This window comes from Gopherus evgoodei, chromosome 3 (assembly GCF_007399415.2).
Source record: "Gopherus evgoodei ecotype Sinaloan lineage chromosome 3, rGopEvg1_v1.p, whole genome shotgun sequence".
In the NCBI taxonomy this organism is placed as follows: Eukaryota; Metazoa; Chordata; order Testudines; family Testudinidae; genus Gopherus; species Gopherus evgoodei.
This window is the reverse complement of record NC_044324.1, coordinates 159,376,207-159,395,585: the sequence shown is the minus strand read 5'-3', so window position 1 is coordinate 159,395,585 and position 19,379 is coordinate 159,376,207. Positions and strand designations below refer to the sequence as shown.

General features: G+C 40.9%; 1 protein-coding gene across 3 annotated transcripts in view; it reads right to left on the bottom strand.

Moving 5' to 3' along the window:
- Positions 1–1,321: 1,321 nt before the first annotated feature.
- The window catches only part of RASGRP3 (RAS guanyl releasing protein 3), a 119,183-nt gene continuing 101,125 nt past the window's right edge, over positions 1,322–19,379 (bottom strand). For all 3 annotated transcript variants that reach the window (XM_030557140.1, XM_030557139.1, XM_030557141.1), the window contains 5 exons: positions 12,716–12,863; positions 7,444–7,480; positions 4,144–4,269; positions 2,722–3,086; positions 1,322–2,180 (listed from right to left, as the gene is read on the bottom strand). In XM_030557140.1, the coding sequence (XP_030413000.1) occupies positions 2,172–2,180; positions 2,722–3,086; positions 4,144–4,269; positions 7,444–7,480; positions 12,716–12,863 (685 nt within the window). In that variant the 3' untranslated portion in view covers positions 1,322–2,171. The remainder of the gene's footprint in view (positions 2,181–2,721; positions 3,087–4,143; positions 4,270–7,443; positions 7,481–12,715; positions 12,864–19,379) is intronic.

Here is a 19,379-nt window from a genome sequence, read left to right as displayed (position 1 = left end):
TGCTGCAGCTAGTAGTCAGTAAACATTTACACAACTGCACTGGGGCTCAGCAGGTGCTCTAGAAGTTACACAAAAGGACAAGGGTGCATTCTAACCGGTTTGGCTGTTCATTTAATCTTAACTATATCCTTTCTGCCTAACTCATAGTAAACCAAACCAGGCTGCCAACATATTCTCAAATAATCCATGTTTTCTCATTTATGAGTTAGGATATTTACTTTTCAGTCCTAAATGAATGTAGTCAGTTATCTACATTTCATTTAAGAAGTATTAATAGAAGCAATTCAGGTTAATTCCATATTTCACATCATAGACAATGTACTACATTAAACTCCTCTACCAGATAGTTTTTGTTGTGTATGTGGAAGCTGTGTGTACCGATCCCATCATGTGGTGTCATGTGACACTAGGGTGACCAGGTGTCCTGATTTTATGGGGACAGTCCCGATTTTGGGGTCTTTTTCTTATATAGGCTCCTATTACCCCCCCCCCCCCACCTCCTGTCCCAGTTTTCACACTTGTTGTCTGGTCACCCTATGTGACTCAGGTCAGGAAATCTAGACCAATGCTTATTGGTACTTGTGTGTGTCACACACTGAGGTTAACACAAGAAGGACATAGGTCTCCTTCCTCAACCTGGCTTGGGAACTCAATATTCTCCCACAGCTCTTCCTCCTCCTAAAATGGTGAAGCAATAGTTCCTCCTGCTCCTGTTTTAATTATGGCTCACAACTTTATTAAAAGCTTCAGTTACTGATTTCCAAGCAAGAGAAACGTGCAGGATACAGGTTGTGAACCAGACAAGGGAGCCTGTAAACACGAACTTCATTTAGAGACTTGCAATCACAAGAGGAGTCCTTTGGAGGCTGATTTATGGGTCAGTTAGTTTACACAAGTAGTTGCCTGATCTTGAGAGATGCTGAGATTCTAATGAAGGGATCACACCTCTCAAGTTGAAACCCATAGCTAGCTCAGGTCCTCAGGATACCTTAGAGATAGTGTCTTTCTGGTTGTTTTTTTCTCTTTACCATCATGGGTAAACCTGAGTTAATCCAAACCAGACTGTCAATTTGAGTTGTGAAAATTTAAGTGTGGGATTTTCCAAAGTGCCCAAGTGATTTAAAAACATAAGCCCCTTGCGGTTTTTATTTTAATAGGACTTGGCCCCAAACTAGTAAATCAGTACACACGTGTGTTCATGGTACAGGTCCAAGTACCAGCTTGTGAGGGACACTGACTATGATCAAGTTGACACAAAGACAGTGAAATTCCTAAATTAAAGGTTGCTTTTAATTAAATCTAGTGTTAAATTTTATTTAGATATTTTCAGTTTGATTAAAAGAAGGACATTAAAAAAAGTAAAACTAAAATGTTTATTACATGTTAATTTTACCATAATCAGTGCTGGGGGAAAGGGCATCGGTCCATTTATTGTATAACCAGACATGAATAATGATATTTGTCCTGAAATTCCTACAGTCCTTTTACACATGTTGTATGTTTGAAAGACCCTTCTCATATGGCCTGTATTATAAACATGTGCTGCACATCAATACACACAGGTTTAATGAGAACAATGTAAACATCTTAAAAGTTTGAAAAACAGTATGCAAAGGAATGCATCCTAGAGGAGGATTTTTAATTCTGACGTTTTCAAAGTCTCCTGTTTGAGATTTAGCAATGAACATAAACTCAGTTCTTTCCAAATAAAAGACTATTATGAGCATCTGAATAAGAAGCTTTATCAAATAAACTTGGGTGCTCAGATGCCATCCTCATCACCTTTGCTGTGTATAAACACAATGAGCTGATGCGATGCTTTCAAAGAAGATAAAATCCATCCTCACTGGTTTATAGAACTGTAGGATTGGGTGTAGAGTCAGTTTCCACCTGTGGTTATATCGCTATAAAAAAATTATAGACCAGAAGACTGAGTCACATAACACACTGTTGTGCTCTGTCTAAGCAATGTTCACCAGATGACTTGTGAGAAAATAAATAGCGCATTTTGACTCTAACATCCTATTAAATGAGATAACAGGAAGGTCTGCTGGATTCATAAGGTTTAAACGTGAGGTACAGGAATTCATTCAAGAGTGGTCTACTGAATTCCATATCTTGCTGTGTTCTTATGGCCATCTTAATTGTCCTCCATCTTTTAGGGCAAGCAATCAGCTATCCTGTAACCAAAAAACAAGCACTCTTTACACCTCAGAGTTCCACTGCCATTACTGACCAACTGTGCTAGGATATTATCTTTTTTTCCGCTCCTTGCAGTAACTGGCCATGTTTTGCTTTCACATACACTAGTGTCCATCAGGTCCAAATTCTATGGAACCCAGTGAGTTACTGTGTTTTACACTGGCACAACAGGACAGAATATGGTCTGATTACTCACAGATTATTCTACCTATTTAATATCTCAGAAGGCAAATAATCCACAAAAGTAGAACATCTGACTTCTAAGAGAGCACTTCCAAAGCACAAAAAAAATCATCCCCAGTGTTAGAGTTAAAAATAAGACACACAACAATGTCTGGGTTTATAGAAAATAGATGCTTATATATTTTGATAGTTTAGTGTTTAACAAGTGAAATCTTATTAAGTGATAGCAAAAATGTAAGCAAAGAACCAGCATTTAAAAATGCACATAAAGCAGTTCTATGCAAACTTTGAGTAGTAGTGGATTTTAAACAGACATGCTCATGCTTTATTACCCACCTCAGGTTCTTGTCTCTCTTGGAGTGTTTCTATTCCATTCTCATCCAGCATATGCTCTGTGGTCTCTACCTCAATATCCACATGGGCCTGTACGTTGGGTTTTTCATTCTCCCATTTTGCAAAGCCTTTGTTCTTTCCAGCTTTGCTATGGAACTTGGACTTCATTTTGGGGAAGGTATGAGAACCTGAGTCACTCCAGCCAGGTTCCTGCCACAGTGGTTCTGTCTGTGTTGCTTGGCTGGTGGTAGCCCGCTGGAGTCGGACGGAAATCTTTCGAGAAGAGCCAGTCACTAGGGTGATTGCTCTGCCATCTAGGTCCTGATGCCCTGTAGCAACACTGGGGAATTCAAATACTTCATCTTGTACTACAGAAGAGAGATTGGAATAATTTATTTTCAATATACAACTTCAAGTTCACTAAATGCTTCCAAGATCTTTTCAGTAGGCATCTCCTTACTAATTCATTTAACATTTAGGATTTGATTCTTCCAACCTTACTTAGATAGAGTAGCACCTTACTCCCTTGGGGAGCCCCACTGATTTTTTAGCAGGACTCTTCTTGGCGTAAGTTACTACTCAATGTCAGTAAGGGTGGCATCATCAAGCCATTATATAGTGCAATGGGTCTGCATGGGGCTTTACAAAATTAGTTTTTTTAAAAGAAGGCAAAATTAGGGTTAGGGATCGGGGAGGAGAAGGGGTCGCTTTGCAGCAGTAAGCCACTAAGGAGTTCTACCTGACTCAGCAAAAATTCTTCTTGGAGTGGAATGGCAGCTCTACCGTGGTTTGGAAACACACCTCTGGGCCCCAGAGCAGCTCCAGTAAGAAGGAGGTGGTACAGATAGGGCTCCCGCACCCTATCTGCAATGTCCATATCCCACTCTGGGACTGCCACCGGCCTTGCAACATGTAAATGGGGAGAGATGGTGCAAGGGCAAGTAAAAGATTGGGTAAGGCTGGAGTAGTGTTGCTACCTTCCCCAACTACTGACAGCAGAGCCAGCCTGCTACCAGGAGGAGTGAATTTTACTGTATTATTACTTACATGTGAAAGTGTCCAGAGCTTGCATAGGTATATTTTTATTATTTAAATTTTTAAAAAGTATAATACAAGCTGCAACCTTTCAAATGGCAATGGAGCTGTTGCTCCAGCATTCACTCCTTCAAAGGCCCCAGAAGCACTGCTGTAAGGAATCCCGTCTGTGAGGACTGTAATTATGCCCTTGAAGAATACAACAGGTCTTAAAGTAGCTGGAAACTACAATAGGATGTGTTGATGAATTATGGGAATACCTTTAGGCACCCAAGAGTTTGCTCTGTGTGCAGATATAACGATTAAATTAGAGCGAATGCAGTTTGGATAGTGGGTGCTGTCAAAAAGCATTCAAAATGAGTGTAAATTAGTAATAAAGGCTACTTTTACCTGGAGGCAGAGATGGACTGTTAGGCAGAGAACCATGATTACTACCCATCGAGGTACCTCTGGCAAACTTCCTGCATGCCAGCACAAGCAGGTCTCTACACTGCTTATGGCAGTTGGCACCGCAATCTGTTAAAAAAAATTGTCAAATCATTGAGAGTTAGTTTAGTGTGTGGTAATCCCTAAGGGCCATGAACAAACATACAAACATCTGATCAGAAAGATTTGGGGAAAACAAAAAGCAAGGGAAATTTGTGGGTTACCAAATGGTTGGTTTCCAGGACAATTAGTCATTAGCACGAATAAGTCAGTCAAGGTGTGGGTTTTTTTGGTTTTTTTATTTAAATAGCACCAGAAAGTGCACTGAGGCTAAAGGCAGATCTGATCAGGTCACCATCTTCAAAGAATCCGCTCCACTGGACCAACCTCCAAAACAGTGGATAAATTGAGTCTTTTGTTTGGTGTGGCAAACATTGGGTATTTCAAGGAGCTTCTATTTATGGTTAGGGCTTCTGAATATTGAGTGTAACCGATAAGCACTGATAAAATACCCACCAATTAAAAAATATCAGCATTTATCCAATGAACACTAGAAAAATCATCAGATATGGTTACTGCTTTCTAAGGATTTGTCACCACGTGGCAGTAGTGTGGACTATGGTAGTGTGATTTCTAAAGTGCACTCACATGTTGCATATTCATTGGTCTGTGCAGACCCTGCTAGTGTGCAATAAAAGTTCCCTAGTAGATTTTAGCTTAGTGCTGTTTCAAACATAACCATGTTCAGGTATGCTAGGAAACATTACAAAGAGATTACTCATTATAGTGTAAACTGTATACTACTGTAATGTGTAACGTATATAATATACATTACTCATTGCAATACATACAAAAAGAAGGCCCCAAAAATCCCTGATTTTTGAACAGCTACATAAAACTCAAAAATTGCTACAAATAATACCTCCCCTCCAATTAAACAACCACCCCCCCAAAATAGAAGCCCTATTTATAGTCTAAATCTGCACGTTTTGGACATATTGTTACTTTGGCAAGGCAGCTGAGAAAGAAGCCAGTTAAAGGGCTGGCATTTTTAAAGGCACTTACAGAAGATCAATGCCGAAATCCCATTGACTCTTCCTCACTCTTTTAGGCTTCTTTGAAAATTCATCTTATTAATGTCTCTCTTATAACTAACTCTTTATGGATCACTTTTAAAGTATAGTTCCACTCCAGTAAGTGCCTCTAAAAAGGATATTGACTGGTTCTACGCTTATTCCATTGCTGCAGCTTCCAGATTTAATATGCTCACTTTATCACAGAATCAAAAAGGGACCTCAGGAGGTCATCTAGTCCAACACCCTGCTGAAAGCAGGACCAATCCCCAGACACATTTTTACCCCAGTTCCCTAAATGGCCCCCTCAAGGATTGAGCTCACAACACTGGGTTTAACAGGCCAATGCTCAAACCACTGAGCTATCCCTCCATTACCTTCTTTACTTGGAGTTTTATCTTCTCTGAATGTAAAAACAAATAAAATTGACTCTAGGATCCTACTTGGAGATGGTTAATCTCTCCCAATGTCTATTAATCAGAACATATAGTTATCTTCTTGGATGTGACACTTGGCTGGGGAACTGGGGGTGGGGGGAAATGTAAGTTGTCATCTGAATAGTCAATTCCCCCTGATGGCACAAGGTCAGTAAGCTTAAAAATGGAAAAAGGAGACCGTGGCTTGGAAGATGAAGAGGAAGAACCCATTTGTAATGGTTCATGGAGCAGCAGGTGCTCACAAGGGACAGGTGGTTTTTGAAATTGCTTCCCTGCAAATTCAACTGGGACCTGAAAGTGAAACTGAACTCTCTCATGGTCATGCATCATTACCTGGCACCCGGGCTCTGGAGAGGAGCACATTTCAATTGCATGTTAATAAACAAAACAACAATAAACACCACCTGGCTCTTTGCAGCACTTATCAGTAGGTCTCAGAGCACTTTACAAAGGAGGTCAGAATCATTATCCCCATTTTATAGTTGGGGCAATGAGTCACAAAGATGTGAAGTGTCTTGCCCATGGTCACAGGTATCCTGAGTCCCACTCCAGTGTTCTAATCACCAGACCACACCGCCTTAACTACATCTCAGTTGGGCCACTGTATGGGTGATGATGTGTGAACAGGAGAGAAGTCAGCTTGGCTTTCAGATCCTAAGTTGAGTTTTCAGGGCAGGAATTTAAGCCCTGCCTACCCATCTTTTTATTAATAAAGGTTTGTTTTGCTGCTTTCCCTTGTGCTGTTGCACATGGGAACAGAAGGCAGTAAAGATCCAGTCCCTTGCATGACCAAACAGTAGCTAGCCACAGTTGCTGCCCTGGGGCTTCTGGGAGCATATGGTCCATGCCATGGATGCCTCCCCCAGGTGCAACTGAGCAATAGTGGGCAGAGAGAGATGGAGAATGGACAGAGCCATGGTCCCCTCAAATACAGGTCAACAGGAATGGAAGTATGTTGCACCTTGGGAAAAAAAAGTCATAAGTTACTTGTCCCTGGGAAGTCCGAGGAGGCAATAAGTGTCTCCAAAGAGACGGAGCCTGCATGCATCTAGGACCATCCAGCACCAAAGTGAGCCCTGGAAATCACGAAATTGCAAGAGTCATGGAATCCACAATGCTGTTTTCCATGTCTCTTACTGAAGTAGACCTGTACTTCATGAACAATACATGCTGATTCAACAATTAAGGAAAAAGTTTGCAGAAAGCATTCAAATGGCAGGACTACAAGAGCTGCAGGTTGTGTGGTTTTTCTAAATGAAATTTTTATTGGAGGGGAAGAAACCTGGAAATGAGATCTCAATCTATCAGGTATTCTAGGAATTAAAAAGTAGACTGTCTTGCAAGTAGCTGATTCTTGCTATTGCATTTTGAGGCTACTAGGCTTATCCAACAGACAGACAAGAGGAAGACAGAGCATTGCCAGCACACATAGCTCTCCTGAGCTTCAGGGCCAAATCAAAATGCTAGGATTTCTCTCTACTTCACATGGAGTGAGTTAGTTTTACTAATCACTAGCACTGAACTACATCCTTGTGGAACCAGAGATCATACTAGATTTCTGGCTTGTAGTGTATGAGCATGTAGCTGGTGTCTTATAACAGTACAACTTCACAGATTACTGAGAATTTATGCAAATGACACATCAAAATTTGGATGAACAGAAGGTTTTTGCCAAAAATATGAGTCTGACTTGTTTGTGCTAAACATCATAATACCTATGTCTTGAAAACAACATCCATGCATTATGTATTTACCTTTACATTTGTATCCTTGTTTGATTATACCCCAGAGCTGTAATGAAAGACAAAAAAACATAGAGGAATCAGAAAAGAAAGCTGGAAGGAAAACAAGGTCATAAATGAAGGAAATACCCATAGCTACAAAATCACAAACAGGATATAAATGCTCTCAACACCCTTCCTGTTAGATAGAACTCCCCCTCCAGTTGTGATAAACCTAGACTGGCTTCCACCCTCACTTCTCTTACCTACAATGAAGCTCACATAGGAGAGGAGACACAGAACATGCCTGCCTCCAGAAATGGGTGAAAAATTGGCAGTTTATCTAAATGAACCAGCATAAAGTATAACACTGCTTGGAGTGCTTAATGTAATCTAGCTATGCAATGCTAATATAGCCATTTTCTGGCTATTTGGATGGCATGTGATGTGCAGGTATGTCAGGATAAAATAACGCAGATTAAAAATTCAGCTCTCTCATTTACTATAGCAGTCACCAATCCACCCACCGTAAAAGACAGTTCTGGCCAACTTATTTTTTTCCAAAAATGACTGAAGACAATTGTCAAACTTGACTTGAAAACAGGCTGTAGGGCTCAACCCTGCAACCCTCTGTCCCATAATTAGTCCTTGCTCACCCCAGACGTCCCACTGAAGTAGATGAGACAGCTTGCACAAGTGGAAGGTGTAGTATTAGGCTCTTAACAAGCAACATGTGCTTCGCTAAGTTTGAATCAAGTTAGCTTGAATGTAAGATGTAAGAATCTAGATAAATTCATGAAGAATAGGTCCATCAAAGGCTATTAGCCAGGATGGGCAGGGATGCAGAACCTTGCTCTGAAGTGTCCCTAGCCTCTGTTTGCTAGAAGCTGGGAATGGGTGACAGGGGAAGGATCACTTGATGATTACCTGTTCTGTTCATTGCCTCTGGGGCACCTGACACTGATCTGTCAAAAGACAGAATACTGGGCCAGATGGACCTTTGGTCTGACCCAGTATGGCCACTCTTATGTTCTTAACACAGGTATGATCATTTGGAAGTGGATAGTAGAAAATTCCAGTAAGCTATTATCTGTGTACCACATCCTTTAGGTTACAGGAATTTAAAAGGAGGGCCGCTCCCAGGGGTAAACAACCAGAGGCAATTGTGCCAGCTTGAGAAGAGGGACCTGGGACGATCTGCAATCCCATCAGCAGGACAAATCTGCCCCACTCCCCAGCAGCCTGGCTGATGCTGCTCCAACTTCTTCAGAGAGTGATTGAGGGGGTGGAGGAGAGAGAATGATGCGGGAGCAATACAGCTCCATTGTTACTCAGTATAAAGAGCCTGGAGTGCCCTTCTGACAAACTGGACCAAAAAAGCAAGTTTAGAGGGCTGAAACACATTTTAAAAAAGTGTGTGGTGGGGATAGAGCCAAAACAGATATGTGGAGAGAAGCATGTGTGTGCGCACAAGTGCATTTGGAAAAAAAACAGGCAGAGGTGTGGGAAAATTTGGGGATTAAGGAAACAGACAATGGAAAAGCTGGAGTATGTAAAAGGCAGGAGAAAGGATATAAAGGAAAACTAAGTAAGGGGATGCAGGCAAAACAGAAGGATTTGGAAAGGAAAATAGGTGAGTGGAATAGAGCAACCAAGATAGAAGGAAGGTGGTAAAAGAACAATAGAGGGGACAGCAACAAAAATAAGGGTGGGTGGTGAATTTAGTCCATAATTTATACCCACTGCTATATTGCTAAAGTTCTCCTTTCCCTTTGTTTCTCTTAATACTTACACACTAAACTTGAACTTGATTTACGTGGCCAGATAATGAGAATAGTACACATTTGTATTAGTTTGGAAAGTGACACCAGAACTGACCAGAACTATTCACTATTTTACATGATTTTACCAGTTTTTTTTGCTGATAGTTATTTATGATTCTTCATATCAGGAAATAGTTTTTGATAATTATTTGCTTCCATTAATCTGTGGACCAGTGCTACTGAATATCATTTTGACTTTGAATTATCCTACTCATTCAACATAGTACCTTCTCTTAGCTTCTAATTTGACATCACTATGATGGTTACACAATGGAGCTCAAGTTACAGATTCTACCCCAGCAAGTTTGAACATGTCTGACAAAGATTTTCTGGGAGCTAACGTGAGGTAGCTGTGAACTAAGTGGAAATGTCTGAAGGATCCCCATTGCATTAATACAACACTGGATACGACTTTGACCTGTAATAGCCACATCAGTTCAACATTGCCAAATGCCAAGAGATTTTTGCTTGACATTTAATGTTCACATGTGTTTAATAATAGATATTTTATTGGCAAGCACTGACCTTTAATTGTCATTTCAATTCAGCCTTGTACACTCTCAGTGCACATCATTTTGACTTTGAATCACCACATCAGTTCAGAACTATGCACTACCCCTGGATGAACAGAACTGATATGCAGGAGTAATGTATAAAGAGCTTTTAAGTTCAATTTCTTTTGCTCTCATTACATACTCTGGGACAACTTCACCTCTGGCACAATGTCATTGGATTCAGTGAATTTGCATCAGGGATATCTTTGACCCTCTCTCTTTACCCAGAATACCACCTTTTATACATTCTTATTCTTTGGTTGGATTTAACAGAAATCAGAAAAATACAGCTGTACTGAATTATTCCAGAACAGGACAAATAGTAAAAAGTTTAGTCCTTTGGAGAACAAGGATGGGTTTGTGGATAGGACACTGGAGATCTGGGTTTGATTTCCACTCTGCCACAGACACACTGTTTGACTGCTATTGAAATCTCAGCACATTTCAGGGTCAAGAATGAGAAACCATGGTCTCAAGTTGCAGTGAGGGAGGTCTAGTTTAGATATTAGGAAACACTATTTCACTAGAAGGGTGGTGAAGCACTGGAATGGGTTACCTAGGGAGGTGGTGGAATCTCCTTCCTTAGATGTTTTTAAGACCTGGCTTGACAAAGCCCCGGCTGGGATGATTTAGTTGGTGTTGGTCTTGCTTTGAGCAGGGGATTGGACTAGATGACCCCCTGAGGTCTCTTCCAACTGTAATATTCCATGATTCTATGATCAGGCCCCAAAAAACTACTCCTAAAATGACATCAATGGAAAAAGCAAGAAAGCAGATCAGAGAACTGGGGACCATCTCAAGGTGATAAAGTTTTCTTCCAGTTTGCTTTGTGGAATATCCTGTTGTCTCACAGTAGCAGATTAAGTAACAGATCTTAAAATTCATAGAGTTTAAGGCCAGGAGGGACCATTAGTTCATCTAGTCAGACATCCTGTATATCACAGGCCATGGAATTTCATCCAGTTACTCCTCCACTCAGTGGCGGCTCCAGGCCCCAGCATGCCAAGCGCGTGCTTGGGGCGGCAAGCCGCGGGGGGCGCTCTGCTGGCGCTGCTAGGGCAGCAGGCAGGCTGCCTCTGGCAGCTTGCCTGCAGAGGGTCCGCTGGTCCCGCGGCTTCAGCGGACCGGCCGCGGGACCAGCGGACCCAGCGCAGGCAAACCGCCGGCGGCAGCCTGCCTGCCATGCTTGGGGTGGCAAAATCCCTGGAGCCGCCCCTGCCTCCACTGAACCCAATAACTTTTGACTAAAGCATATCTTCCACATTAGAAGAGTGCATTATATGCACAAACAGCTTTCAGCGGTTTTCAGATCTTTAATAGCCTGTAAGATAAATTTATTGCCTCTTTCTAACCATGAGGTTTTTAAATTAAAACAAATCTGTAGGCCCTACATGGTTTACTTGTCAATATACTGAGATCTATTAACAAATCTTCTGCTTTCTCCACAATGAAATAAAACAAAAAGTTTTGGAACAGACAATAGATCTCTTAACATTAAATGCTCTCATTCACAGAAGTCTAACATATGGTCCCTGGGCCAGATCCATTTTGATTGGTGTATTTATATGACCCACAGATTTTGCAGCATCTCAGCTTTCATTGAAAAAAGTACCAAGTTTTAACCCTCATGTGAATCAAGTGTAACCAATGCAGTGATGTCTTCCTGCAACTGCAGATAGCCTGAAAAGGACAGATCTAATAAGTGTGACCTCCTCTACCCCCATGAGGCCACTTCAATGTCAACATTAACTATTCCACTGCTGATCATTTTAGCAGTTAGAATGGGAATAAGTGCGAGTGAAGACCATGGGGAGGTGGGAATTGCTGCAGGGAAGGAAATAGAGAGGGAAGAACATAGAAGACTCACAAAGATAGAGAAAGAAAGGAATATGCAGAAAGAAGGGAAACAAAGGGCAGATATTATGTTGGTCCTAAAGGAGAGTGGATTTTTGCTACTGAGTGATATGGAAAGCAATTATGTGTTGAAAAAATAATACTTCCTCAATGGAAGTTCAAATGGGAAAATGGTAATCCAGCATAATATTTCAGATTATATTTTACATTCATTTAAAAGTAACATTTAAATCATACTGATTCATTTTTTTATTATGACTTGTTTGAGCAGAAGTAGTGGAAGGTTTATTATTGGTTTTACAAAAATATTTGGTTTGCTGACTATTCAGGAAATGCTTCAGTAAAGAGTTAATTTGTTTAAAAGATGGAACTCTATCATTAATTGATGACATTTTGTACATTATGTTGGAGAAATCAAATCATTTTTCATATTTTATACATGTTGCTAAAAGTGCCATTGATTTATTGGGATTTTTTTTGTAACATTCTTCTCAATCTGAGCAGAGTTATGGTGCCAAGAGCAAATTAATGAAAAATTTCTGCTTCTTCTTCATCCACACCCTCTGCTCCACATACCCACTTTCTTTGGGATTGGCTACACCAGAAAGTAAACTGAATTAACTGCAGATGCAAATTTAAAAGAAGTGCATTAGAAGTGTGAATGTAAAGTTAATTAAACCCCTGTTTGGATGCTTTCATTCAGAAGTGGTCTTAATTCACTTTAGCTTTAAATAATGCCACTTTACTTCTGAATGATTTAGCTCCCCATGTAGATAACCTCTCTGTAGGGATTCTCCAAGAATCTCTAGTCCCTTATTTCCTAAGCCATCACCTCTCTTTCCCAAAGAGAAAGTCATAAAACTCAAACATCCAAAAGCCAAAGGAAGAAAATATGGACAGCACAGATTAAACATTTTCAGCGTCTCATTGTAATGAGATATTAGGCCAGGATGAAGCCACTATTCTTCCTTGCTAGTGTTTGGGGCCCATTTCCTTTTTGTGGTGTTAGTTCATCATATCCTGAGTCTGACTAAGTCTATATGTGATGCATGAGAGTGTTAAAAACATACTTACAAATCCTGCACAGTGCTCACAGAACGTTGGTTTAAGATAGGTCATCTCATGAAAGTTATGAATAAAACCTGGTCCCATTTTACACTGTAGCTGCGATTTAGCCCTCAGAAAGTAGGCCATCATTTCTTCTTTGCTGATAAGACCATCCCTGTTCAAAGAATTTCAGGGTAATCTATTAATATGTTGCCACTTCGGACATTTTTTGATTCAACTGTTTAAAAACATATAGAATACATATGTACAGAACATAATATATAAAAGAGATGGCAGAGAAACCAAGTCTCTACTCAGATGCTCTAAAGAGATAATGTTGCCCCTTATTAAAGAGCTAAAACTAAATTCATTGCCTAGCAGGCATGGCTTTCTCTCCTGATGATATGATCAGTGTTGTAGTGCTAAACTTTATAGTGCAGGTGCCCTGCAGAAATGATCCCAAGTTGCTAATTTTCTCACCCATGAGATAGATTTGAGAGATTATCTTGTGTGTGACATGACCATAATAACCAACCAACATTTTACCAGTCCGTTTTATCTAACTGAAACTGCAACAGCAGTTATGAGACTTCACACCTTAGTAACAAACACACACAACAAAAAAAGACATTCTTAACTCAGCTTTTATGCACCAAACTGTAAACTAAGTAGCAAGGCATATCCAAAGCACCCATGCAGTCAGTTAAAAAGCCCATTGCTGGTATATGTAAGATATTGTTTTTACAACATTAATAGTCTGTACAAATTTCAAATAAGGGCAACAATTGTTGGTATGCTCCTGCTATGTTTGGGCCACTCCAAAAACCAATTTAACTGGCTGGCCAGACAACGTTGGCAATAGTTTTCCATCAGCCCCTACTTATCCTAACAGCCCACCCCCCACCCATGGCTGGCATACAATCCCACTCACAGCAAACCCCCAATCCCACCAGTCACAGTCCCTATATCCCCCATACCCTCACCACCTTAGCACTTCCCACTCACTCCATAGTCCACCAGCAACTTGCCCACAGCCCCTCACGGGACCCTTCCGGTCACTCATCAGTACTCATCAAGCACAGCATTTCACTCCTGTCCAGGGTAGGGCAGCTCCTCCAGATCCCAGCCACCCTGTGGCTCCACTCACTCCCACTGCTTGCTCGGCACTCACACAGCACAGGTCAAATTTGAGTGATGTGATCCAGCACACGGGATCATGGCAGCACTCAAGTCAGCCTGGGAGGTCATGCCTTTGACTTGATGGGGGGCAGTCAGGCCAAATTTGTGAGTGTTGGATATGCAATACCACTTATATCTGGCCCAGCTGCTCCTCTCTCCATGCTGGAGGGGCAGCCATGCCAAATTTGAGTGGTGTTGCAACCCCATGCACCAGGAAATGTGCCAGAGTGCTGCTTCATCCTAGATTTCAGGTGCCAGGGCAATGCTACATCTCTCCTCATGATAATGCTCTATTCTCTATCTTTCATACTGATTTTAAAGCATTCATATATTAATGTAAACTGATTTAGCAATACTTTTGTGATAAGCCAAATTAATATGCTTATTGACACTATCCTTGTAAGGCCCCAAAAGCCTCCTACCCTTCTTTCAATGATTGCTGTTTCCCTGTAATAAATACTTGATGTTTTCCTCTTCCTCTGTGCCCCCCGCAAACAAAAAAACAAACAAACAACAAAAGCCATCTCCCATTAATCTCCTTGAAGTGTCACTCTAAAGCCCAGCAAGATAACTTCCATGTCCTCATTTCCTTACAATACCACATCAGTGCACACTGATTCAGGAGGATTCTCTTGTGTAACAAGACTGTTGTTCTGGCTGGTCATATCAGATACCAGACCTTCAGAACAGGCGAGGAGATTGTTCTGATGTAACTGTTCATGCAGCAGTCACACGGTGTGCCACGTATGTTCTTTAGGCTGAGACACATGACATCTATTTCACCAACTGAAAATATTTTAGAGCAGCTGTGCAAAGCATATGGCTTGTATAATTTTGACATAGAAACAGTCAGGGCTTTAGCTCTAGTGGCCTAAACTCACCCAAACATTGAACACCCCTGGGGCTCTTAGCATCACTGCGTTTCATGAGATGCTCTAATAGGACAAGTTAGAGCAACTCTGATGTCCTGGCCCTGATCTGCTCCCAGGAAGATCTGGAGAAAAGGCTACATCTTAGTAAGAGTAGCCTGTACCTGTTGACTGAAACCAAGTAACAAGGATGGCAAACAAGCATGGTAGGAGGCTATGCTCCAGCACATGAAGCCACACTGTATGTTTGCCTGTAGCTGTGTACCTAGATGGGTAGGATGTCTAGAGCTTGCATAGGTATATTTTTATTATTTAAATTTTAAAAAAGTATAATACAAGCTGCAACCTTTCAAATGGCAATGGAGCTGTACCTGGATGGGACCTGCCTTTTAGAATTTGGTTCTGATTGGTTGGGCATCGTTAACTACATGGAGATTGCGTCTCTTTCCTTCAAAAATATAAAAGTGGCCTTTGTATTTGTGAAAAATTGACAGACAATAGTAATAAAAAATGTTGAAAAGTTTTGAGAATTTCCTGTAAACTCTGGAGTAATTTTACAAAATTTCAAACCTTCCTCCAAAACAAAAACCCAAGCAAATTTCATCAGAGGAAAAAACAAATAAATAATCAATTAAAAAAAACCCTTCCAGTTCATATTCTGACTCGCTCTATTGTGGATCTTTTCACTCTTAGCTACATCTTTAAGAGGAAGCAACTGAAAAAGTGTACAAGGTACCACACATGAAGACAAATTATAAGATATCTATTTGTAGGGTGCTCATTGCCTAGGATCTGGGTGTCTTAAAAAGCTAATGCAGTTTTAGGATGCATCAGGCGAGGTATTTCCAGCAAAGATAAGGAGGTGTTAGTATGGTTGGTTATACAAGGCACTGGTGAGACCTCATCTGGAATACTATGTGCAGTTCTGGTCTCCCATGTTTAAGGAGGATGAATTCAAACTGGAACAGGTTCAGAAACTGGCTACTAGGATGATCTGAGGAATGGAAAACCTGGCTTATGAAAGGAGACTCAAAGAGCTTGGCTTGTTTAGCCTAACCAAAAGAAGGTTGAGGGGGGTTATGATGGCTCTTTATAAATATATCAGAGGGATTAATGTTAGGGAGGGAGAGGAATTATTTAAGCTTAGTACCAATGTAGACACAAGAACAAATGATATAAACTGGACACTAGGAAGTAACCATTAGAGGAGTGAAGTTCTGGAACAGCCTTCCAAGGGGAGTAGTGAGGGCAAAAGACATATCTGGCTTTAAGACTAGAATATCAGGGTTGGAAGGGACCTCAGGAGATCATCTAGTCCAAACCCCTACTCAAAGCAGGATCAATCCCCAGACCTCTAAATGGTCCTCTTAAGGATTGAACTTACAACCCTGGGTTTAGCAGGCCAATGCTCAAACCACTGAGCTATCCCTCCCCCCTTTAATAGATAGAGATACATCTATCTCATAGAATTGGAAGGGACCCTGAAAGGTCATTGAGTCCAGCCCCCTGCCTTCACTAGCAGAACCAAGTACTGATTTTGCCCCAAATCCCTAAGTGGCCCCTTCAAGGATTGAATTCACAACCCTGGGTTTAGGAGGCCCATGCTCAAACCCTAAGTTTATGGAGGGGATGATATGATGGGATAGCCTAATTTTGGCAACTAATCAAAGATCAATTGCCAAATTATCAGCAGGTAAGTATGCCCAGTGCTCTGGGATGGGATTTTAGATGGGATGGGATCTGAGTTACTACAGAGAATTCTTTCCTGGGTGCTGGCTGGTGAGTCTTGCCCACATGCTCAGGGTTTAACTGATCGCCATATTTGGAGTCGGGAAGGAATTTTCCTCCAGGGCAGATTGGCAGAGGCCCTGGAGGTTTTTCGCCTTCCTCTGCAGCATGGGGCATGAGTCACTTGCTGGAGGATTCTCTGCAGCTTGAGGTCTTCAAACCACAATCTGAGGACTTCAATAACTCAGATATAGATTAGGGGTTTGTTATAGAAGTGGATAGGTGAGATTGTATGGCCTGCATTGTGCAGGAGGTCAGACTAGATGATCATAACAGTCCCTTCTGACCTTAAAGTCTATGAGTCTAGCATTCCATTAAAAAAATCCCCAGTCACATCTAATAAATGTGAATCACTCAGAGACCTTAGAGTCGTACACCAACGTCCAGATCCAATAATGGCACATCTCACATGCTGATGTGCTTTATAGTATTAAGGGTTAAATCCACACCTCACCAAGATGTTAATATTTTCAGAGGCCTAATTAAACAGGGAATTAATTAAACACCACATCACTCTGATATTTTCAGTACCATTTTCTATTATAAGAACATAAGAACGGCTGTACCGGGTCAGACCAAAGGTCCATCTAGCCCAGTATCTGTCTACCAACAGTGGCCAATGCCAGGTGCCCCAGAGGGAGTGAAGGTAACAGGCAATGATCAAGTGATTTCTCTCCTGCCATCCATCTCCATCCTCTAATGAACAGAGGCTAGGGACACCATTCTTTACCCTTTCTGGCTAATAGCCATTTATGGACTTAGCCACCATGAATTTATCCAGTTCCTTTTCAAACATTGTTATAGTCCCAGCCTTCACAACCTCCTCAGGTAAGGAGTTCCACAAGTTGACTGTGCGCCGTGTGAAGAACTTCCTTTTATTTGTTTTAAATCTGCTACCTATTAATTTCATTTGGTGACCCCTAGTTCTTGTATTGTGGGAATAAGTAAAAAACTTTTCCTTATCCACTTTCTCAACATCACTCATGATTTTATATACCTCTATCATTTCCCCCCTTAGTCTCCTCTTTTCCAAGCTGAAGAGGCCTAGCCTCTTTAATCTTTCCTCATATGGGACCTTCTCCAAACCCCTAATCATTTTAGTTGCCCTTTTCTGAACCTTTTCTAGTGCTAGAATATCTTTTTTAAGGTGAGGAGACCACATCTGTACACAGTATTCAAGATGTGGGCATACCATGGATTTATATAAGGGCAATAATATACTGTCAATCTTATTCTCTATCCCCTTTTTAATGATTCCTAACATCCTGTTTGCTTTTTTGACCGCCTCTGCGTACTGCATGGACATCTTCAGAGAACTGTCCATGATGACACCGAGATCTTTTTCCTGACTTCTTGTAGCTAAATTAGCCCCCATCATATTGTATGTATAGTTGGGGTTATTTTTTCCAATGTGCATTACTTTACATTTATCCACATTAAATTTCATTTGCCATTTTGTTGCCCAGTCACTTAGTTTTGTGAAATCTTTTTGAAGTTCTTCACAATCTGCTTTGGTCTCAACTATCTTGAGTAGTTTAGTATCATCTGCAAACTTTGCCACCTCACTGTTTACCCCTTTCTCCAGATCATTTATGCATAAATTGAATAGGATTGGTCCTAGGATTGACCTTTGGGGAACACCACTAGTTACCCTTCTCCATTCTGATAATTTACCATTAATTCCTACCCTTTGTTCCCTGTCTTTTAACCAGTTCTCAATCCATGTAAGGACCTTCCCTTTTATCCCATGACAGCTTAATTTACGTAAGAGCCTTTGGTGAGGGACCTTGTCAAAGGCTTTCTGGAAATGTAAGTACACTATGTCCACTGGATCCCCCTTGTCCATATGTTTGTTGACCCTTTCAAAGAACTCTAATAGATTAGTAAGACACAATTTCCCTTTACAGAAAACATGTTGACTATTGCTCAACAGTTTATGTTTTTCTGTGTCTGACAATTTTATTCTTAACTATTGTTTCGACTAATTTGCCCAGTACCGACATTAGACTTACTGGTCTGTAACTGCCGGGATCACCTCTAGAGCCCTTTTTAAATATTGGTGTTACATTAGCTAACTTCCAGTCATTGCGTACCGAAGCTGATTTAAAGGACAAGTTACAAACCTTAGTTAATAGTTCCGCAACTTCACATTTGAGTTCTTTCAGAACTCTTGGGTGAATGCCATCAGGTCCCGGTGACTTGTTAATGTTGAGTTTATCAATTAATTCCAAAATCTCCTCTAGTGACACTTCAATCTGTGACAGTTCCTCAGATTTTTCACCTACAAAAGCCGGCTCAGGTGTGGGAATCTCCCTAACATCCTCAGCTGTGAAGCCTGAAGCAAAGAATCCATTTAGTTTCTCTGCAATGACTTTATCGTCTTTAAGTGCTCCTTTTGTATCTTGATTGTCAAGGGGCCCCACTAGTTGTTTAGCAGGCTTCCTGCTTCTGATGTACTTAAAAAACATTTTGTTATTACCTTTGGAGTTTTTGGCTAGCCGTTCTTCAAACTCCTCTTTGGCTTTTCTTATTACACTCTTACACTTTAAGCTGGCAGTGTTTGTGCTCCTTTCTATTTGCCTCACTAGGCTTTGACTTCCACTTTTTAAAGGAAGTCTTTTTATCTCTCACTGCTTCTTTTACATGGTTGTTAAGCCACGGTGGCTCTTTTTTAGTTCCTTTACTGTATTTCTTAATTTGGGGTATACATTATGGTGTCTTTAAAAAGGACCCATGCAACTTGCAGGGATTTCACTTTAGTCACTGTACCTTTTAACTTTTGTTTAACTAACCCCCTCATTTTTGTATAGTTCCCTCTTTTGAAATTAAATGCCACAGTGTTGGGCTGTTGAGGT